This window comes from Nansenia antarctica, assembly GCF_963989245.1.
Source record: "Nansenia antarctica genome assembly, chromosome: 7".
Classification (NCBI taxonomy): Eukaryota; Metazoa; Chordata; class Actinopteri; order Argentiniformes; family Microstomatidae; genus Nansenia; species Nansenia antarctica.
Genome location: NC_137677.1, coordinates 18,457,735 through 18,481,783, shown reverse-complemented (window position 1 = coordinate 18,481,783; position 24,049 = coordinate 18,457,735). Strand labels below are relative to the sequence as shown.

Here is a 24,049-nt window from a genome sequence, read left to right as displayed (position 1 = left end):
ACGTTTTTGTAAAGTACTCGCCGATACCGATACCAGCATTTTTGTGCGTATCGGTGGCCATGCCGATACTAGTATCGTTATCGGAACAACACTAGTTATAACGTCATAACAATGAGGTTAAGTGTTGTGAAAACTGAGGTGTTTATGTGCATGTGTGTATGTGTGTCTGCGTGTGTTTGCATGTGTGTGTGTGTGTGTGTGTGTGCGTGAATGCGTGTGCGTGTATGTGTGTCTGCATGTGTGTTTGCATGTGTGTGTGTGTGTGTGTATGTGCGTGTGTGTGCGTCTGTGTGTGTGTGTACGTGAATGCGTGTGTGTATGTGCGTCTGCATGTGTGTGTGTGTGTATGTGCGTGTGTGTGCGTCTGCGTGTGTGTGTTTGTGTGTGTGTTTGTGTGTGTCCGTGTGTGGGCGTGTGTGTATGTGTGTGTGTGTGTGTGTGTGTTTGCGTGTGTGTGTGTGTGTTTGTGTGTGTGTGTGTGTGTGTCACAGGCGGCAGTGGGAGGCCCGTCTCCAGGAGGTTCTGGGGTCGTGCTACGAGCTGCACCATGCCGCCGCCCACGGAGTTCTGTACCTCACCGTGTTCATCAGGAGGGACATCGCCTGGTTATGCACAGGTCCGGTCCAGAGAATGTTGTGTCAGATAGAATGTTTCATTGAGTGTCATTGACATTGCAGATGTTATATAACATGATCTGTCTAGCTACTACTGTGCATACACGTTTATCAAGCTACAATGCACATTTGTTTAGTGTCATAGTCTGACTGTGTGTGTGTGTGTGTATGTGCGTGTGCGTCTGCGTGTGTGTGTGTGTGTGAATGTGTGTGCGTGTATGTGCGTCTGCATGTGTGTTTGCATGTGTGTGTGTGTGCGTGTGTGTGTGTGTGTGTGTGCGTCTGCGTGTGTGTGTGTGTGTGTGTGTCCCTGGCAGGGGCGGAGCATGACACAGTCACTACGCGGGTCGTCCCTCTGATCAAGACCAAAGGGGCTCTGGGGATTGCTCTCACTTTCTTCGGGACTTCGTTCCTCTTCATCGCCTCCCATTTTACCTGTAAGAGAGGCCTCTGGGAAATGCAGTTCTGCTCAGGAAGAGATGCCATTGCATGACATGGGATTCTAAACAGGGAACAGAAAGCCCATTCCTTTTTTTTTTTATAGATTAGATTCAACTTTACTGTCATTGCAGAGTACAAGTACCAGACAACAAAATGCGACCGAAATTTGCATTTAGTCAGTTCTGATAGTCAGTTTACCCCATGGGGTGTGGGGGTGGGGTGCTGAAAGAAGCTGTGAAAGAAGCTGTTCTGGAGCCAGTATGTGTCATCCAGCCATGATGAGTGCTGCCCTAAGTATGATTGTACTGATTTAGTGATTTGTCTTTAGATGATGTAGCATTGTAGGGCTTTTTTTTGTTTTTATGTCCATGTGTTCCAGCCGGAAAATCCAAAGTGTCTAAGAGGATCCGGGACTACAAGAAGATCATTAAAACACTTGCTCTTCCCAAATGCCTCCCTGACACACACCCTGACCTCTCCACAGCCTGTAAGTAGACCAGACTGAATGAATGAATGAATCTTTATTTCGAACAATGGTTAAAAAATAAAAAATAATAATAAGGAAAAGTACAGGTATCACTGTTGGAAAGGGAGTAGGATGAAGCCTCAGCTTATCCTGTCCTACCCCTATCCCTCACTTCCAAGTGAGAACAATAATACTTAAATTATATAATCCATGAATTAATACATAAATTACAGTATCCACAGTACTAATCATTTTCCATTCTTCATATTGAAACAACACAAAATAAATAAATAAACATAATTTTCCATTCTTAATATTGAAACAACACAAAATAAATAAACAGACTAAACTGTGTTCTGGTGTTTCTTTACAGGGAAAGGGAGTGCTAATGTATTCCTCTTACTGCAATGTCATAGTCCATGTTAAGTCAGGGGGACTGCTCTGTTTGTTCTCTGAACAACCTTTAACAACAAGGTATTTGCGTGGAAACATCAGTGTTAATGTCCGACTGTGTTCTATGTCTCTCAGCTGATGTGACCACACACTTTGATGAGGTCTTCTGGTTCGGGGACTTCAATTTCCGCCTCAGTAAAGACCGTGTAGGGGTGATGAACATTCTGGACAAGACTGAAGGCCCAGACATGTCTGCACTGCTCCAGCACGACCAACTCTCTCAGGAGATGAAGGATGGTATGTTTATATACAGCTATAGTATGGTGTGTGTGTTTGATGGTGTGTCTGTGGTGGTGGTGTGTGTGTGTCTGTGGTGGTGGTGTGTGTGTCTGTCTCTCTCCCCCTCATCATCTCCCTCTCCCTGTCCTCCTCTCCCTCTCCTCCTCTCCCCTAATTGAGGTAGAGGTGCAGTGACGTAGAGGAGCAGCTTGGTGTTCTCATGCAATCTCACACAGGCTAATGAGTTTCCTCTGTCTCTCTCCCCTGGGACCCCGCACTCACACACTACCTTCTACAGCATACTGTATGTGTGAGTGTGAGTGTGAGTGTGTGTGTGTGAGTGTGTGAGTGTGCGTGTGAATGAGTGAGTGAGTGAGTGTGCGTGTGCGCAAGTGCGTGTGTGTAGTCAAAGACCCTACTACTCCGCACGGTAAATTTCCATCTGTGACATCCTCTTCAACAGTCCCCTCTGCTAACCCCAAAGATTAAATATTTTTCAAATCATCTATTTATTGACTCTTGCCAGCAGACGTGATCTCTACTATAGAAAACACATGTCCTCTGGCTCCTCCGTCCCATAGTTTGTACAAAACTAGTTTCTTATTATTCACCAACGTCATACATCTTTTAAAATGTCTCTGACACTAGAATACAGCGTATGATCATCCCTTATGGGAAAAATAAAACGCTTTTTTGTTTTTTTGAAGTATCTCAATAACAAACTGAGGATGGAACAGTCAGTCGTTTTCACACTCAATAAAATACACGGCTGGACGCACGCACACACACACACGCGCACACACACACACACACACACACATTCTACATTCACTCTCTTCTGAATTCCTTTGATGAATAATGAACAGGCTGGTCCAAACAGAACAGAGAGGCCTTGTGCTAACAAGGCCACCACGTCCCCATTGGAAGTCATATCATTAACATGATAATAAGGGCTTCCATGGATTCAAACCCCTCCACTTCTTCCACATGTTGTTGTGTTATAGCCTCAATTTAAAATTTATTAAATTCAAATAATTTTCCATCAATCCACACACAATACCCCAGGATGACAAAGTGAACCACTTGAAATGTCTGTAAATGTATTAGAATTGAAATGAGAAATGCCTCATGTACATTATGTAAGACATTTGTAATTGCAAATGCCACCGTTTCTGTACAATGACCCATGTACAGTATGCCTCATGTACATTATGTACAGTATGCAGACCCTTGACACTCTTGAAATGATCTAAAATGCAAAAATGTCATCAACAAATCACTCAACATTTTACAGTTCACCTGCCTCAGGTTCCAGCAAGAGAATTTGACTATTGGTGAATGCAAAGATGAGCTCATTGTAGCTATTGGACAGCTGACCCTTCTGGTAGGAAAGAGACAGGAAAGAGATAAGTACAGGAAAGAGACTGTTTCAACTGCTGATGCTGACAGGGACAAGGTTGATGTATTGAGAGGTCTAATTCATGAGTTTGAAAGCAGATATGAATCCCTCAAGTCATGTGATAAATGTTTTATTGTTTTTATCCTTCAATCTTGGCCTCAAGAAATGCAAGACCTCCCCAGTTTTGGCCACGCAACACTTAGTAACAGGGGCAGCCTCCTCTGTGTACGACTTGGTCAACATAGTGAAGACAAGTTACCCTTCCCCCAGGGACTACAGATGAAAATAAGCTCTGAGCTATTATCTGCCATACAATATGTATTGTGCATCGTCCCTGTCAAATAAACTAATAAACAAACAAGCAGAGAGTTACTCCAACATTCAGAAAGTAATGCTGTTGTCCCTTACACTGCCCTTGAGCAGTGCTGCATGTGAGAGGGGATTTTCACATCTCAATATAAATAATTATGAAAAAGCAAGTACAGATCCCGCCTGTGAGACTCTGGCCTCTCATCCCTGATGCACATCCACTTGTCTAAGACGACAACAGAGACTTGTCTGACCCAAAGCCAGCTGTTGACTTGTGGATGCAGACAGCTAATGGCAGGCTCAACCTGGGGGAAAGAAGTGGGCCTCCATCACCATCATCTACCATGTTTGAAAGAGAGGAACATAGTGAGGAGAGCAGTCAGGATGGCAGTGATGACGACTGCGTGTAGGAGAACTGTACCTGACTGCGTGTAGGAGAACTGTACCTGACTGCTTGTAGGAGAACTGTACCTGACTGCGTGTAGGAGAACTGTACCTGACTGTGTGTAGGAGAACTGTACCTGACTGCTTGTAGGAGAACTGTACCTGACTGCGTGTAGGAGAACTGTACCTGACTGCTTGTAGAAGAACTGTACCTGACTGCTTGTAGGAGAACTGTACCTGACTGCTTGTAGGAGAACTGTACCTGACTGCGTGTAGGAGAACTGTACCTGACTGCTTGTAGGAGAACTGTACCTGACTGCGTGTAGGAGAACTGTACCTGACTGCTTCGTAAGATCCTGCTCAAGGGAAGTGTAAGGGACAACAGAATGACTTTTCTGATTTTCTGAATGTAACTAATCTGCCTGTCGTCACTATGTTGACCGAGTCATATACAGAGGAGCGCGAGCAGCGCCAAGCAACATCTCCAGGTGCTCCTCTGAGGAATCAGACCAAAAGCGTTACGTGCACCCCTGTCTAAAACACAACAACATGTGGGAAAAGTGACGGGGTCTGAATACCTTTCCGAATGCACTGTAATTTATATAATAATAATTAATTACTGTGAATACACTGTGACTGTATTCACTTAACATGTACATCTCCTGTACACGGCGCTCTGCTCCTCTTCCTGTTCTGGGTCTGGGCCCGGGCCTGGGGCTGCAGAGGCTAGGAGGGATGTCGCCAGACCCCCAGTGCGTGTGTGTGTGTGTAGCTGGACTCCCGCGGCGGTCGGGGGCGGGGTCTTCAGTCTCTCCTCCTCCCCCTCCCTCCCCCGCTCTTTGGCGTCGTCCAGCAGCAACCGGACGCTCCGGGAGAAGACGGCCCGGGGGTCGGTGGCGGGCAGCGCGGGACATGCGCAGCTCTCCCTCAACCTCAGAGCCTCCAGAAGAGAGGAGAGAGAGAGAGAGAGAGAGAGAGAGAGAGAGAGAGAGATGAGAGAGAGAGAGAGAGAGAGGAGAGAGAGAGAGAGAGGAGAGAGAGAGAGAGAGAGAGAGAGAGAGAGAGAGAGAGAGAGAGAGAGAGAGAGATGAGAGAGAGAGGATGAGAGAGAGAGAGAGGAGAGAGAGAGAGAGAGAGAGAGAGAGAGAGAAGAGAGAGAGTGAGAGAGAGAGAGAGAGAGAGAGAGAGAGAGAGAGAGAGAGAGAGAGAGAGAGAGAGTCAAATGTTTTTCTATAGCCCCTATCCCAGACCAGGGGTCACAAAGTGCTTTACATATATAAGAACATAATACAAGAGCAAAAGTTATAGCAGGTTAAAATAGGCAAACAAGTGAAAATAAGAACAAGTAACAAACAACAAGTGTACAACAATATCAACAGGACACAGAAAGACAAGCTTTTGGGGTTAGCCAAAAAAAGCCTGTCTATACAGGATAGTCTTTAGCTGTTTAAAAGCCTCGACCGAGACCGCTGATCTAAGATCCAAGGGAAGAGCATTCCAAAGTTTGGGAGCCACGGTTTGGAATGCTCAATCACCCTTGGTTTTTAATCTGGCACGTCGGGGGACAACCAACAAACCCTGGTCAGAGGACCTGAGAGACCTACTGGGGCTGTAAGGACGCAGTAGGTCACAGATGTAAGCAGGTAGAGAGAGAGAGAGAGAGCTAACCGCTAACAGCTAGGTTAGCTAGGCTAGCTAGGCTAGCACTTAAAGGAGCTCCTTCATCCTCATCCTCCCCCGAAACCTCATCGACCCCCCTCTCTTACTTACTGTCGCACTCAGCACCACACCCGCCACGGGGCCTGTGGGGGCTGGCTGTGGGGTTGTTTTCTAGGTGGAGAAAAGGCCCCGGTTTGGGCACTGCATGAGGGCTGTTGGGCGGAAGGCTGCGGTAAGCTCGGGACGTCTCCCAAGGTCGGAGGCTGAGAGGCTAAGCTAACCTTGAGCTAAACCTCCCGGCCTCTTCACAGAGAGCATCAGCGCATTACGTTGTTTTCATCCCAGCAGGCAGCCTTAGAGAGGAGGTGTTATAGGATCATCGTCTCAAGGCTGACACACAGACACACACAGACACACACAAACACACACACTCACAGTAAATATCTCCCCGAACAATACAGTAATCACCAGTCCAGCGCCTGCAGACAGAACTCTGCAGGATCACTGTTTCTAGTGGTTAATTTCCCAGGCAGGGATTCAACAGGGGGGTCCTACACACGCACCGCACGCACACACACACACACACTCCATTTAGTGGTGCAATTAGACAATTAGTAGTATACCCATCTGTTCCTCTCCTGCTTAGAGCAGTGGATGGTGTGAGGGGACTCTGTTCCAGGACCAGCACCCCCACCCAAGGTTAAACACACTCCTGCGTGTCACATGGGGTTACAAACAGACACACACGCACGCACACATATCCACACACACAAAATACAGTATCTACATTAAAGGCATCGTTCCGGTTGTTTTCATTTTCATCATTCATTTCATTTTCCAGTGTTGTAGAATCACCCAGACACTTGTTTTCGGGCCCTATTTTCTTGAGCTTCCTGTGGCTGGCTCCTGGCGCTAGCATTTAGCCCTACCAGTGTAGCCCCAGAGCAAGCCAGCAGGAAGCTCATGTATGGAAATATGACCGAAAGAAACAAGTGTCTCACTCTGCAGCACTCCAAGTAAGTGGTAAAATGAGGTCGAACATCGAAAAAAAAAAAACTGACCCATCCCTTAATGTGGTTTGAAGTTGTGTGTCTCTCTTCTGCTTCACACCTCTTGAATTTCAGAGTGTAATAATCAGCCATGCTAGCGTGCACTAAAACAGCCATGCTACAATGCACTGAATCATGGCATTAGATCCAACCGTAACACACACGCCTCAACATTCCTGTTCACAACATCCGGCCATTTTGTTTTCGTTTCCGCGTGGGAGAAACAAGGAAACGCTGTCATGTGAGCATCGGGGCAGGCCGTTGAACAGCGCTAGGCTAACTGCACTGTACTTGCCTACTAGCACTGTACTAGCACTGTGAGCACTGTACTAGCCTAGTAGAATTGTACTAGCCTACTAGCATTGTGCTAGCCTACTAGCATTGTACTAACCTACTATGGCATGGCCAGTGTGTGAGAAAATAGCAGTCAGGAGAATGAGGCTGGCAGGTCACTGCCAGAGACACCAGGAGCTGCCAGCCAGCAAACTGGTTCTGTGGGAGCCAACACACGGGCATCGATCACGAGGGCGTCCCACACTAACATACATGGACGTACTCAAGAAAGATGCAGGAGCGGAAAGTACCGGCGAGCTAACCAGATGTATGGAGAATCAGGATGACTGGAAGCGCCCAGAGGACGACCTAGTAGTAGTACTACCATTGTACTACTACACTCACCGTCAACATCCATCCAATCTGTGCCCAATACACAAACTGCACTGTACTTGCCTACTAGCACTCTACTAGCACTGTTAGCACTGTACTAGCCTAGTAGCATTGTACTAGCCTACTAGCATTGTACTAGCCTACAAGCATTGTACTAGCCTACTAGCATTGTACTAGTAGAAGTCACCAAGTAGCAGTCACCTAGTCACTAATACATTGTGACTGAGTGAGCGGAGATAACTTTTTTCTAAGTCTGAAGTAAGTGAATTGTATCATTGTGTTTTTGGTAGTTGTGGGTTAGGAGTTGTGTTTCTGTTGAGGCTGTGAGGCCAGCTATTAAGCCTGGGCAGCAGTCACCTAGGCTTCATCCACACGGCAGTGAAATGTGACCCAAATCCTATTTTTTTTGTCGACATGCGACTCAGGTCTCATTTATGCATGACTGTGTGAACAGCGCAAGTCACATGAAATCTGACATTTTAAAATCCGACATCTACTACCCCTCCGCACTGTGTCTCCTGAGACACCTGATTGATTGATACGTCCCCCCTTGTACTTCTCCAATTACATAAAAAAGAGTAATTACTTATATTACGATGACTGTCAATGGCCCCTGGCCTGAGCTAGATTACTCTTCCTGCTACGACTTGTGAATTGATGATTCACTTGCTTAGTCAAATGTATCGATTGTAAGTCGCTTTGGAATAAGGCGTCTGCTAAATGCCGTAAATGTAGATGTATACTAACCCACTAGCATTGTACTAGCACTGGCATTATAATAGCATTGTACTAGCCTACTAGCATTGTAATAGCATTGTACTACCCTACTAGTATTGTAATAGCATTGTACTAGCCTACTAGCATTGTGCTAACCTACTAGCATTGTACTACCCTACTAGTATTGTAATAGCATTGTACTAGCCTACTAGCATTGTACTAGCCTACTAACCCTGTACTAGATTCACCGTCAACATCCATCCTATCTGTTCCCAATACACAACCAGTCCATAGAAGAAGCCTAAACAATAAAATAACATGTTGAAGTTGTCGACTGGTCTGTGATGACGTAGGTCACGTTGTGTGTGTGAGAGAGAGAGAGATGGTAACATACAGTGGATCTAATGGGTTCATTCGTCTCTCTTGACAGGGGACGCTAACGCTCAATCTATTATTGAGGACACTGTTTTAACGAGGCGGGGGGGGGGGGGGCTCAGCAGATGCCCCGGCCCTTAACGACGGACACCCGAAACATTTCCCTCCTCACCTGCTGAACCCCTTCTTTCTTTCCCCTCCCTCTCTCTCCCGCTGTCCTCCTCTCTCCGTGTCTACAGCACAGCCACATCTACACAGTCTGCTGGGGGGGAGGAGGGGAGGGAGGGAGGGGGGGAGGAGGGGGAGGGAGGGAGGGAGGGAGGGCTCATTGTAATGGAGGAGGAACGGCATCACAACACATATGGAAAACGTGGAGGGTTGGCTACCGTTCCTTACTCTGATCTACAGGACTCCTCTCGGACAACACACTCCTCTCCAGGTTGACTGGAGAAACGGCATGGTGTGTGTGTGTGTGTGTGTGTGTATGCGTGTGTCTCTCTCTCAGACACACGCACGCGCACACACACACACACGCTGAACTCACTACGATTGACCCGAGAGGTGAGACCAGGAGTGTCCTTGTTCATCTCCGGCAAAACAGCAGCAACACAGAACCACATCTATCATAGAGACCAACACTAGCACAGCACACCCAACCTGGCAACATGGGAACCGGGACAATGCTGTGTGTGTGTGTGTGTGTGTGTGTGTGCGTACGACGTACGTCTGTAGTGTGTGTGTGTGTGTGTGTGTGTGTGTGTACGTCTGTAGTGTGTGTGTGTGTACGTCTGTAGTGTGTGTGTGTGTGTGTGTGTGTGCGTGCGTGCGTACGTACGTCTGTAATATGTGTGTGTGTGCGTGTGTGCGTAGTGTGTGTGTGTGTGTGTGTGTGTGTGTGTGTGTGAGAGGTGTGTTACCTCTGGCACCAGCCTGTCCAGCTGGGTGACTCTGTTCCTGTGTGAGGGGTGTGTGGAGAGCCACTCAGGCACGCTGGGCTCTCCTGTCAGCTGGTCCCGGACCTCCATCTGCTGCCAGAACACCGGACCGGCCCGCACGTCTGCACACGCCTGGGGATAAGATACGGTAGAGACAGGGGTTACACACACACGCGGGCGCACGTACAGTCACGCACGCACACACACAAAACACAAAGGGCTACACCAATGCACATGACCGCTCGCTGTCCTGAGCAACTGGTTGTCGTGGAAACGGGCCGGCGCGCATCCTTCTGTCTGCTTGGGTAGAGCGGGGTTGATTATTTCCACTAGGCAACACCGCCATCTAGTGTATTGTAGGGGAGACTACAGACCATCTAGTGTATTGTAGGGGAGACTACAGCATGGTGAGCACAACACAGAGAGAGAGAGAGAGAGAGAGAGAGAGAGAGAGAGAGAGAGAGAGAGAGAGAGAGAGAGAGAGAGAGAGAGAGAGAGAGAGAGAGAGAGAGAGAGAGAGAGAGAGAGAGAGAGAGAGAGAGAGAGAGAGAGAGAGAGAGAGAGAGAGAGAGAGAGAGAGAGAGAGAGAGAGAGAGAGAGAGAGAGAGAGAGAGGCAGTTAGTACCTTGGCAGCAAGCTGCAACCCAACCTGGTCAGCTTCTGCCTCCAACTTCCTACTGTAGGGACGATCAACCATGAACTGGGAGAGAGAGAGAGAGAGAGAGAGAGAGAGAAAGAGAGAGAGAGAGTATCAAAACAAATTCAAGCATAAAAGGCTGTCCTTATTCCAAGGAAATAGTTGTCCTTCATGTGGTCGACCACCAGTAAACAGAGCTGATTCCTCTTATGTAGGAGGTCTGTCAGCTCAGTAGTGAACCAGGGCTATCTCGTCTCGTCTCGTATGTATGAGTGTGTCTCACCTCTATGAGTTTGCTCTGTATCCATTGGGTCAGCAGAGCCAGGCTGTCTCGGGGACACACGGCCCAGATGGCCGTCAGCAGGATCAGAGACAACAAGTCCACAACATGACACATGCTGGCCTGCTCCGCCTGAGAGGGGGAGGGGGGGAGAGAGGGTGGAGGGGAAAGTGGGAGAGGGGAGTTGGGAGGGGATGGGAAGGGATAGGGTGGAGAGGAGGAGGGGAGAGAGGGATGGGGGGAGGGAGGTGAAAGGGGGGTTGGGGGGGAGAGGGGAGAGGGGAAGGGGGAGGGAGAGGGGGGGTTGGGGGGGAGGTGAGAGGGGAGAGTGGGGGTTGGGGGGGTGAGAGGGGGGAGGGGGGAGAGAGAGGGGAATACAAACATACATGGTAGCACAACTTGTCAGAGAGAGAGAGACAGAGAGAGAGAGAGAGGAGGAGAAGGAGTATTGATCACTCGTCTATTTCAGCTGAACTTTTAGTACTTGCAGAGATTTTGAGATTTAAGTCTCGAAATCCAATAGAATGTGGGTCCAGCTGAGCCCATAGACCTTCTCTCTTATCTAATTACATTCTCAGTGCAGCGTTTCCTCAGAGGACTTTAAACCTTCGCAATGCAGACACGCAATTGCACCTCAAACGTATTCTCTGATCGTACAATCGACCTAAAAATCTACAAGTTTACATCTGTAACCCAGTTGTGATATGGCCTGCTCCAGCTGTTGGTATTTCAAGATCATGGTTGAAAAGGCTTCCTTCCACACACACACGCACACACACACACACACACACACACATACACACACACACACAGATAGACATAGAGACACCCACACACACACAGACAGACGGACATAGACACACGCACACGCAGACGGACATAGACACACGCACACACACACACAGACAGACGGACATAGACACGCACACCTGGGTTTCCGTTAACCGGTAATTATCGGTCTTTGTCCGGTAAAATTTGTTGAAGTCCGACAAATTGAAAAGTCGTCGGACATATTGTCCGGTGAAAATAATTCCCTTTGAATACAATTCGCTAAAGTTCACATTCTGATTCCTTCTATTTTAAAAAAGACGAATATATAGGCTATGTATTTATTTTATTATGATATGATTTGACACCGGCATGATGATGACTCCTAATGTGTAGGCCGGCCTATGCAAAACAGCGCACAGGTGCCACATGGGATTGATGCCAGATGGGATTACAGCTTAACCAGTCTATTACCGCTTAAACACAGTAGCCCATTCGGCGGTAACCCATGCCTATCTGGCAACCCTGCCAACCCGTCCACCATAGTAATACGCAAACGTTGCAGCTCAAAGTGCACCATAGCGAGCGATTAAATTAATGGAAAGATGGCAAAACAAAGTAAGCTTAGCAATTATTTCATGAAGCCAAGCAACAATGAGTCTGAGCCTGAGGAGAAGTCTGACTCTGAAGAGATGGAGGCCGCTGCGGCTGACGCCGTCGTGGCTCCTCCAGCCAAGAAGTCTCGTGGATTCAGAGTTGAATGGAAAAAAACTTTCCCCTGGCTGCGTTTAGATGAGGAAGCCGGAAAAATGTTCTGCTCACCGTGCGAAACATCGGGGAGGAATAATGGATTCACGAGAGGAGCAACTAATATGAGAATGTCGGCTCTCACTGATCACAGTCGGTGCAGTGACCACATATCGGCGGTCAGTTTGAGGCAACAGCAAACCGCTATGCAAGGCCACTGTGAGCAGGCTAATGCAACGGCTAACAATAAGCTGCACTCTCAGCTACAAGTTGCCTTTCACATGGCAAAAAATGGCATCGCATGTCATCAGTATGTGGGACTGACTGAGCTACTGAAAGCAGTTAAGGCTCCAGATTTTGTCTTGAGTGAGGGCATTTACCGCCACAGCGACTCTGTTGATGACATGGAAAGGGCACTGGAAGACGTTGTGATGGATCAGCTGGATGAAAAGCTAAAGGGGAGTGACTTCATTGGCATTATCATTGATGAGACAGTAAATATCACCGTGGACAAGAAGCTGATTATATACGTGAAGTTGGAAATAAAAGGAAGAGTTAAGACATGTTTTCTGGGCAATTATGATGTGCACTCCGGGACCGCACAGTGTATATTTGACAAAGTGGTGGAGGTGCTCCGCGAGAGAGGTGTGGAGCTGTCCCGCGTCATTGGCCTGGGCTCGGATGGGGCCAGTGTAATGATGGGAAAGCGTGCTGGAGTTGGTGCTCTTCTGAAGAAACAGAGTGCGTTTTCCATTCAGGTGCACTGTGGTGCCCACCGAGTTGCGCTGGCCGCGCTAGATGCGGCAAAGGCTGTTGACCAGGTAGGAGCCTACAAGCGCACAGCTGCTTCTGTGTACTCCTTTTACAAGCACTCAGCCAGCAGGACCAATCGCCTCCGTCAGGTGACAGCAGATCTCAGCGACGAAGACATGACGAGCCTAAAGCAGCCGTGCGCTGTCCGCTGGCTATCCTTGCACAGGGCAGTGGAGGGTATAAAACGTAACTGGCCTGCTCTGGTGATGGAGCTAAATCAAGAGGCTGTGGGAGGAAATGCCCAAGCCCAAGGCATCCTAGGTCAAATCCAGCCGTATAGCTTTATCGCCTGGACTCACGCACTGGCTGATGTGCTACCGGTGATGACCAAACTGAACTTGGTTTTCCAGAAAGACGACGTCAATCTGGCCATGATCCGACCAATGGTTCACGCATCCGTAGCGGCACTAACACAGCTACGAGATGCCCCAGGCCCAGAAGAAGTGAAGTTCCAGGCGGACTGCCAAGACGGCCTGTACAATGATGTCAGAGTGACACATGTAGGTGACCGGTCCGTTCAGGCGTTTAAAAATGCCCGAGCACGCTACATCCAGCATCTAGTAGATGCACTACACGAGCGATTCCCCGAAGATTCCCTAGATGTACTGAACAGCTTCGACATCCTTCTGAACCCCTCCCAATACCCACAGACGCAGGATGGTAAGTAGAAGCTAGCCTGTTTAATTAAGTTGGTTGCAAAATGCATAGTATAATTCTTAGGCCTATCCTTTTTGAATAACCTAAAATGCTTGTCTAAATTGCGAAATGTAGACTATGGCCGCCGCCCATCATAGGCTAATAATAATTATCATCATCATAATAACAATAATAATTATTAGGCTATAATAACAACAATGATGAAAACAACAGGATAACATTTAAACCTTCCTACTTTTCAGTTAATCTGGCTGTTGTCATTTTGTCATAAAAAAAAATAGGCCATCACTGATTCATTATCACTCATTCCGTCCCCTCAGCGCTTGAAGAATATGCTAAACCGGCCATCCAGACCATCATTGGTCATTTTGGCCAAGAAATGACCAGCGATGATGACTCAGCACCAGCCACAGCCCCGGTCATCGATGCCACAAACGTGCAACGAGATGCCATCGGTGTCATGACAGCGCTTCGTGGTTATGGGGGCTTGCGTTTCTCAACAGCCTGCGAAGTCCTCATCCGAGACTTCAGCGAAATTTACCCAGAGTGGGCCACACTGGCCAAGATAGCCTGCTTGATTCCCGTCTCCAGTGTGCCTGCAGAGAGAGGATTCTCTCTGCAGAACCGAATTAAAACTGCGGACCGAAGTCGCCTTGGGGAGGGCAAGGTCACACGGCTAATGCGCATTGCAAGTTGCGGAGAGACACTTTGCAGCTTTGATTTCAATTCCGCAGCTGCACGCTTCAATGCTGCCAAAAAGCGACGTAGGCCTAATAAGTAGCTGAATTATATGAGCAGCCATTGTTATTTTCAGAGTTTTTACTCTAGGCTATTTTATTTAAGGCTATCCCCTATCTATCTGAGAAAAGGCATAGGCGATAGGCCTAGGCTGTAACATCGAACGGAAATTAGCCTATACATACGCATTGCAAGTTAATTTAAAGCCTATTTATTTTCAAAGAGTTTTATTCTATTTTATTTTATCTGATAAAAGGCATATGAACGGAAATTAGGCTAGCCGTGTCACGCCAGAAGCCTACATGCTTGCACTGTTACTGCTCAATAAAATGTTATACATCTAGACATTGTGGTATTTCTTTATATACGTATCCCAGACTGCCTATCAATTGTTTCTCAATAAACAGTTATGTTCTCCCCATTGTCATACTCCCGAGCTAAACGAAATGCCTTCCCAACCAGCGAGACCTGGTTATAGAAATGACGTTGTTTTATTGATTTTTAAAAAAGGGTAAAACTGGAAAGAGAAAATAGAAAACTCATTAATCCCAAACAATTTAACAAACTTCAGTTAACGTAATGTGGAGTCCGTTCATTGATCGATGCTGTCTGTTCAGTTCCCAGTGAGGCGCCCGTTCAGCGCTGGACCCGTTCAGCGCTGGATTTGACGCATGGCATAGCGCGCATGCGTCAAATCATGTTATATTATTATATATTATATAGCTCGCATCTAATCGTATCGGATGAGAAATAGACATTAAATGGCATATATAGGCCGCTACACAACAGTAATCACCGCGACAAACAGCTATATTAGATTTGAAAAAAAAATATATGATTTTGAAAAAAATAAAAATAATTATATTTTAATATGATGACCGGAATATATCACGTTTGTCCGGTAAATCGGATTCTTCCCGGACACGATGTCCGACGGCAAATTTTTCTAACGGAAACCCTGACGCACACACACACTCACAGACAGACAGACGAACATAGACACGCACGCACACACACACACACACACACACACACACACACACACACACATACTCACACACACACAGACGGACATACACACACGCACAAAAAAATACAGAGGCACAGAGACGCATGCAGACACACACAGATGCGTACACACACACACACACACACACACACACACATACACACAGGGGTGTGTACTCACAGAGTGTCCCATGACGGCGTGGGCCATCTCATGTCCCATGATGAAGGTCAGCTGATGCACGTCTGCCACCGCCTCCAACATCCCCGTGAACATAAACACCTTACCATTCTACACACACACACACACACACACACACACACACACACACACATAAACACCTTACCGTTCTACACACACACATAAACACCTTACCGTTCTACACACACACACACACACACACACATAAACACCTTACCATTCTACACACACACACACACACACACACATAAACACCTTACCGTTCTACACACACACACACATACAGGGCTCTACGCTAACCTTTTTCACTAGGAGCACATGTGCTCCTAAATGAAAAATGTTAGGGGCACACAAAGAAATTTAGGAGCACAGTGACATTTTTTATTATAACACATTTGTATTAGTGATTTTGCAATTTTTGCACCAAAATCACACATTGGCCCATGCCTACAGCCCTACTAGACGCAGAGTTGATGGCATTGTATTATGGTAACTAGCTGTGTCAAGTTCTCCTGGTTAGCAGCATGTTCATTCATTCATCCATGTCATGCCTGTCAGCTAGCAGCTAGCAGCCCAGCCAGGCTTTAGGGCTAGGTCTGTCAGCTAGCAGCCCAGCCAGGCCATGCAGAGGTCTGTCTCCATGCTGCCCACCTCCCTTCTGCTGGGTCAGGCTACATCAGTCACACACGGTGGCCAGACAACTCCACATCTAGGGGTATTAAACTACCCCACATCCAGATGACCAGTCCCCAGCCCCATGCTGCCCGGGGTGGTGACATGTGGAGGTGGCCAGCCCAGCACGGTGCCTCTGCGGCGGCTAGCTGTTAGCACACCACCATCCCCGGGGGTCCCACCTCTCTGCCACACTCAAGTACAACATGTTGCATTTTCATGCCATTAGGCAACTTGCTTCCTAGGGTTTCCTAGGGTTAGAGATGCATTTGGACTTCTGGAGTACCTCCACTATGGGTTCTGAAGGTCTGAGAGCTTTCTACTTTCTACCCTGGGTAGTTAACCCTGGTTGTAACCTTGGGTTCAAATCTGGAGTGTGTGGGACCAAATCTGTAGATGTGGTGAGCTAATGAAGCTAATGAAGCTTGAGATGAGAAAAGGGCGCTTGTCTCTTTAAGGCCCAGGAGGGAGTTAGCGATTAGCGATGTTAGCTTAGCGCCAGTTTAACAGAAGTAACTTCACTTTTAACATGACTTCCCGTGGTCGTAGCGGGCTGGCTGACGGCTTAAAATGTGGCCACACGGTTCGCGCAGATTTATTTTTAGAATTTAAAAAATAAAAAAATAAAAAATAATCTGTACTCGCACAGTGTGCTCGTGAATTTATTTCTCAAGTCGCACAGATGTATTTTTAGTCGCAATTGCGAGTGAAATGGTCGCACTGTCGAGCCCTGACATAAACACCTTACCATTCTACACACACACACACACACACACACACACACACACACACTCACACCTTACCGTTCTACACACACACACACACACACACACACACACACACATAAACACCTTACCGTTCTACACACACACACACACACACACACACACACACCGTACCGTTCTACACACACACACACACACACACACATAAACACCTTACCATTCTATAGACACACTCTCACACACACACACCTCTCTCTCTCTCTCTCTCTCTCTCTCTCTCTCTCTCTCTCTCTCTCTCTCTCTCTCTCTCTCTCTCTCTCTCTCTCTCTCTCTCTCTCTCTCTCTCTCTCTCTCTCTCTCTCTCTCTCTCTCTCTCTCTCTCTCTCTCTCTCTCTCTCTCTCTCTCTCTCTCTCTCTCTCTCTCTCTCTCTCTCTCTCTCGACTCACAGGCAGTACAAAGGCGTTGACGGTGGGGCTGTCGACCACATGAACGGTCCAGGGAACAGAGGCCACTTCTGGGATGTCCTGGTTCCTCTGGGCCAGGTGCTGGACCAGCCTCTCCACCACCTGGTGCCTGGGGTCCTTCTCTGGGACCAGCATCTCAGTAAACTCCTCCATGTACTGTGGACACACACTCACACACACACACAAACAAGCATGCAGACAAACACACACACAAACACACACTCACACACAAAGCAAGCGTGCAGACAAAACACAAACACAAACAGAAAGCAAGCGAGCGCGCACACACATACACACACATACACACACACACACACACACAATCAGCACAAGAAATCCTGTCACCACCGTGGCCAGTTTCATGCAGTTCTACTCCTCCCTCACCCCTCATTCCCTCTCCCCCCCTCTCCTCCCCCGTCCCTCACCCCCTCTGCAGTGATGGCCGCCAGCTCCATGTAGTTCTCTCGGCTGAACACCAGGAGACGTGTGCGCGCCGTCACCGGCGACTCGTCTAGGTGGGTGAGGAGGAAGAGCGCTAGGATCGCCGTAGCGACCGCGGTCCCCGCTGCCAGCTGCCAGCGGCGCCGCCACGTGGCCTGACGCAGGAGCTGCTGCCGATTGGGTGGGAGGGCGGCCCACCACTTCCTGATACTCCTATTGGACAGCGACACCAAATCCTCCATGACACCACGTAAAAAATTAAACTGTGACAGTTCAAATGACTCCTACTAACAACAAGTCAGGGTTCCCACTTCCCACACCTTCTGAAACATCCAATTCAAGCACCTTTCAAGGACTTTCAAGACTCAATTCCCTCAGACAGATCTAGATGAGAATTGATATAATAGGAACTATCCGCTCACAGACAACAATAAAAAAGAGAGGCTTGAATGTGTGAACACTAGATGGTCTCTTGCCTTCTCTACCACAGCACAGCAAAACAATATATTGTGAAATAGGCCTATGTGTGAAGTTAAGCAATACAGAGACGTATTTACTAGTTGACGAGCTAAGTAAAACATTTTTGAATATATATATTTATTTATTTTTAGAGAGAGAGAGAGAGGAATTCAAGCACTTTCAATGACCCGTGTCTATTTTCAAAAACGTTTAATTAAGACCTTGATTTTCTCCCCTCAAATTCACAAACTTTCAAGGATTTCAAGGACCCGCCGTGGGAACCCTGTCAGTGGCTTCTGCGACTTGACACTCTTTTTACCTGCCCAGGATCATAGCCAGGATCTTCTGCAGGGGTTTGAGGACCAGCCACATGAGAGGAGGGGGGACGGCACGGAGCTGACTGGAGGTGTGGAACGGCCTGGCCAGCAGCAGCTCCGTGCCGTCACACAACGACAACACACTGTGGACAGGTGCAGCAGCTGCTCTCGCATTCGGGGTCCCCTTCCCCACTGTGAAGAGTCCCCTCGTGACATTCTGAGGGGTGACAAAAAGACGTCTCTGACATAATGTTCTGTAGTGAAGCTGAGCGACTGAGTTGTCTGTTCTCTGACAGCTGACGGTGGAGGAGAGTTGTATCGACGGCGAGAAGAAGCTTCTTCTCGCGACACTTGGTTCTCTCCATCGGTAGAGCGACGTCCGGACGTCCCGTGTCAGGGTCGCAGGCAGGGACCAGACCACTTGACGACTCCTGATGAGCCGGACGCAGCAGAACTCCATGGTCATTGAGACAGTTTGTCAACCAAGCCTGATAACAGAAAAAACACGACAAAGATGGAAATCGATCAATTAGAACTCTTTCGAGCTGACTTTAGTTGACCCTCCCTTTTGCCCATTACTGACCCCTCCCTGTCCCTAGATATTTAGCTGTCTAGTTTAAGGTTTTTGTAGTTTTAGCTTAGTCTTAGATTATCTTAGACTGTTTAAGACTAGTTTTTGTTTTAGACTGTGTAGTTTTAGTTTAGTTTTAGTCTATACTGACGGAAAGTTTAGTTTATCTTAGACTATTTTAGACTAGTTTTAGTTTTAGACAATGTCGTTTTTAGTTTAGTTTTTAGACTATGTAGGCCAGGTTTTTGTATTGTATTTGTTTGTGGTGGATGTTGTTGTTGTATGCCTGTGAACAGGTCACACTTGAAAATGAGCCCTTGGGGCTCAATGTGTTTTTTACCTGTATAAATAAAGGTTAAATAAAATAAAATAAAATAGAAGTCTAGTGATGATGTGGCTGTAGTCCTGAGGTGTTGTTGTGAGCGTGTTTCATCCTGCTAGAAACAGAACAGGGTATCCGCGGTGTCTTGAAAAGTATTATGATAGTGATAGTGGTCTAGTCTGTAGCAAACTCAAACTGTTAAGTTAAAGGTGTCACTGATGTAAACGGTTACAGCTCGAAGTGGCGGTGAGGTCTGGAAACATATTGACAAGGTCTTTAAAAAGTCTTAGAAAGGTATTGAAATTAACCTCAAGATTCCTCTATATACCCTGCAGAAGGACAGTTTCAATGTCATGTCATTGCTGGATCGGCCACCACGGTGTCGCTCACTAGTCGCTGACACGTGTCGTGCAGGCGTCGTTGTGAAAGGTTACCTCTGGATTATGGACCCCCTATAGTAATCGCTTTGGTCGTCTTGAAAAGCCCATCTTGAGAAACAATGTCTATCACATGAGCAACTTGTTCTGTCGCAACTTGTCTGAATGGTGAACTGAAACGCGTGTTCACCAAAATAGTTCCCCTGTGCAACTGAGCCCGAACACTGAGTTCCGCACTCAACATCGTGTACACTAAATCGTGTGTGTGTGTGTGTGTGTGTGTGTGTGTGTGTGTGTGTGTGTGTGTGTGTATGTATGTATGTATGTATGTGTGTATGTGTGTGTGTCTGTGTGTCTGTGTGTGTGTGTGTGTGTGTGTGTGTGTGTGTGTGTGTGTGTGAGAGAGTGTGGTTGTGTGTGTGTGTGTGTGTGTGTGTGTGTGTGTGTGTGTGTGTGTGTGTGTGTGTGTGTGTGTGTGTGTGTGTGCGCGCGCGTGTGTGTGTGTGTGTGTGTGTGTGTGTGTGCATGTGTGTGTGAGAGAGGCATTGGTCATCTGCACTGTGCTGCCACAAAGGGAAACAATTTCCTTTAGGTAAAAAGACTTAATGATGATATCTAAAAAAAAAAAAAATGGTTCAAGAGATTGAGAAAGATTAATTTTCATGAACCAATGGATGGGACATGTTATAAATGATCTTGTGTACGTCATAATAATGAATCTTATATAAGATATATCATTCTGTTATGTTCGCTGGGATGAGTGGTACCAAAGCTTAAGTTTAACATTCACAGACCAACACCCAGACAACACCATGACAACCACAGAGAGGGCCACAAATAAGATGATGCACACAATATTCACAATGATTCCCAGAATCCCTTTAGAAAGGAAAGAAAGATATAGATAAGTCAAGAAATGTGTTGGCTGTCATTGATGTCCAGATTGAATAATCATTTCTGGGAAAGGCTGGGAAAAGGAAATAAAATAATGTGTATGTTTGCGATGTTGATGATGGTGTTGAATGATCTAGACTCAGCCATAAAGCTATAAAAGGGTTGATGCTGGTAGGTTTGCATCAACTTGAATGCTTTGGGATCTCCCTGAAATCAGTTTAAAACTGATTCTTAAGTCGTAACATGTTTTCTGACATCCATGCACTGCATCTCCCAGGTGCATCTGTAAATGGCTCTACATTATTGTGTGAATATTGATTATTTTACTGTTTTGTTAAGGTCCTGAATTAATGTGCAGGTCAGAGAAACCAAGGAATGAAAACAAATGAAAAAAGGTTAACCGTTTTAACTGTTATGAAATCCCAGAATGCCTTCCGAGTTGTCGGCACGATAGTGGATGGAGTCAAGCAGGAAGAGAAAAACCACACATGTAATTATTTTCTTCGTTAATAAAGATTTTAAAACATATGATGATAACCGTCGTATTATCTTAGTTTAATGTCATTTCAATGTATTATAGACCTTTTCTTTATAAACAAGCATAACACATTTTTTTCTTTTTACATATTTGAAGTGATCTGTTCGCTATCTGTTACATGTTTTAAGGTCGATTTGAGCAGGACAGTCCTGCATTTTGACATATTTCCATGTTGCATTTCCTCCCTTTGATGGCTTATGACACCCGAAATGTAACTAAAGTTCAGCACTCACCTGATACACTGCAATACCCATTTATAAACACGTGGGGGCGCCATCGTCACGGCCATATAGCAGCAGGCCTCTCTTCAATATTCGACTGAATTAAAATAATGAAGTGTAGTGAAGACATGCACTCGGTAACTATGGTAGCCTAGCTATCCAGCTAGCTGCCCATCTGAGTGGAATACGTTTCAATAGCCAAATCAGTTACAGAGATGTATATGCTTCGACATGCTGGAGGGAAACACATTACGGTTTAGTATCTATCTGTCTATCTATCTAAATATGTTGTATGGCTAGGTAAAATGTTCATACAGTACAGTAAGTAAAATATGAGAACGTAATACCAGAATTAATCTCGCAGCAGTTCTCTGGGCGAAAATGGTGGTGGTGGTGTAATGGTGTGGGGGATATTTTCTTGGCACAAATCTTCAGTAACTGTGTGATGCTTTAATGTCAATATGGGTCAGAATCTCTGAGGAATGTTTCCAGTACCTTGTTGAATCTATGCCATGAAGAATTAAGGCAGTTCTGAGCTCCCTTGAAATTATAAGCTTTCCACCATAACAAACACACATTTTCGTTCTCCTATATAAAGACATCCTACCAGGTGCAATCACTCACAGTAAGTAACCTCGAGTCATAGGTCAGTATCAGGTAGGTGACCAATCGCTACATCCTTAAAGCTACATACATAATACACGGGACATAACCAAAAAAGTAAATTAAACATTTCATACATTTCCGTAGTCCTTTTTGTTGGTTTCTTTTTATACCACACTGTATAAGCTACCATAACTGTACATAGCTCATAACGGTATACCTCTAACTACTGTACATGTCTGTACTGTACCTATCACTATCACTGTCATATTTTTGAATATCATGTTCTTTATTCTATTTGCACTTCTGGCTAGATGCTAAACTGCATTTCGTTGTATAGTACTTGTACTCTGCAATGACAATAAAGTTTAATCTAATCTCAAAGTCCCTATACCACCCTGCCCTGGAGACACACATCTCCCTGTACCACCCTGCTCCACAGAGACACAGCCCCCTATACCACCCTGCTCTACAGAGACACATCTCCCTCTACCACCCTGCTCTACAGAGACACAGCTCCCTATACCACCCTGCCCTACAGAGACACATCTCCCTATACCACCCTGCCCTGGAGAGACACATAGCTACTTATCTACCACTCTGCTCTGGAGAGACACACAGTTCCAAACCTTCATTATAAGTTGGTTACTGAATGTTTGACAGTATTTCTTCTTGGTGTAATCAAATGCAACTACACAGTAACCTGAAGAAAGTTTCGTATTGAGTTGCTAGATTCGATTGTTCAAGGACATTGTCCAGCCACCCTTCATCACAATTCAGTTATTATTGGTGCATCTTATGCACATTACATGTTGCTATGACAATCGGATGAAGAATTCTAGCATGAATGTCTATAGCCTGCTGACATTCAAACTAAAGTGAGATTGGCACAAACTTCCCACTCCCCCTCAGCTTCTGACCACAGACCTTCCACTGGCAGTGTTCAGTTGCTTCTGTCTCTGCTACTGTGCACAAGCTACTGCTGTGGTTTCCTGTCCTTCATTGGGGGTATATTTCCTGTTTACGCCTGAGCGCTGCAGGTCGAGCCCACGACAAACAACGAATAACAGAAGAGAGAATAGAAGGAGAAGAAATAGGCCTGTGTGAGAAACAAGACAAAGAATGTAAAGTAAAGTACCATAGGTCGGTGAAGAATACAAATACACATTCGCTTGACATTCTTAACTACTTATAATAATTCAAACCCAACCCTCTGTTAACCTGATGTTGCTTGAAACAGATTTATTACAAAATAACCACTGTTTTGATGTCTGTAAGGTTGAATGGACAGCATGCATACATGTTGGTCTTTTAGGTAAGGATCAGCACCTTATTGAATGTAGAAATAATGTTTGTGACATCGTGAGCTTAGAATTACAAGGTTCTATCTCCGTTTAGGGCAGTTCAGAGATATTGAGCGTCAATGTTTTTACATTCCATTATGTTTTGTGAGATGGAACCTTTGTATTTTGTTAATTACTAACTCAAAAATGTCAACATTTTAAAAATAAAACCACACAGGCATTAATAAACACCTAATGGATCAGATTAGGTTAAAAACTAAATTTTGACAATAATGGAGATGGAACCTTATAATTCTAACGTCACAACATGATATTAACCTTTTGGTCCAGCCATGGTCTCTGGTGGATGAACAAATTCACCAGCACCCAGATTTAGTTTTACAAGTCAATATATATTTCTCTGTCAAATTACAGGCAAACATCTACCAAAAAAACACACAGGCCTGATTTCTGTCACAAAAATTACTCCACGCACAGAATGAACCTCCTGCAGTCAGCTTTGAATTTCTGAATTGAAGCATCGGTGACAGGGTCTGATGAAAAGGTCCCCAAGTAGGGCACGGACATTTTTCAGTTTTTCCAGATTATTAAAGCGCAGATTGTAAAC

General features: G+C 46.1%; 1 protein-coding gene across 1 annotated transcript; it reads right to left on the bottom strand.

The window, feature by feature from the left end:
- Window positions 1-4,422: 4,422 nt before the first annotated feature.
- Window positions 4,423-20,026, bottom strand: LOC308161492 (metalloendopeptidase OMA1, mitochondrial-like). Its single transcript, XM_080535516.1, has 9 exons — window positions 19,940-20,026; window positions 18,615-19,100; window positions 17,821-18,049; window positions 17,378-17,551; window positions 15,516-15,623; window positions 10,607-10,735; window positions 10,312-10,386; window positions 9,669-9,818; window positions 4,423-5,225 (listed from the first exon to the last, which is right to left on the bottom strand). The coding sequence occupies exons 2-9, from the start codon at window positions 19,076-19,078 to the stop codon at window positions 4,932-4,934; spliced, it is 1,623 nt and encodes a 540-aa protein (XP_080391642.1). The 5' UTR covers window positions 19,079-19,100; window positions 19,940-20,026; the 3' UTR covers window positions 4,423-4,931.
- Window positions 20,027-24,049: the final 4,023 nt, after the last annotated feature.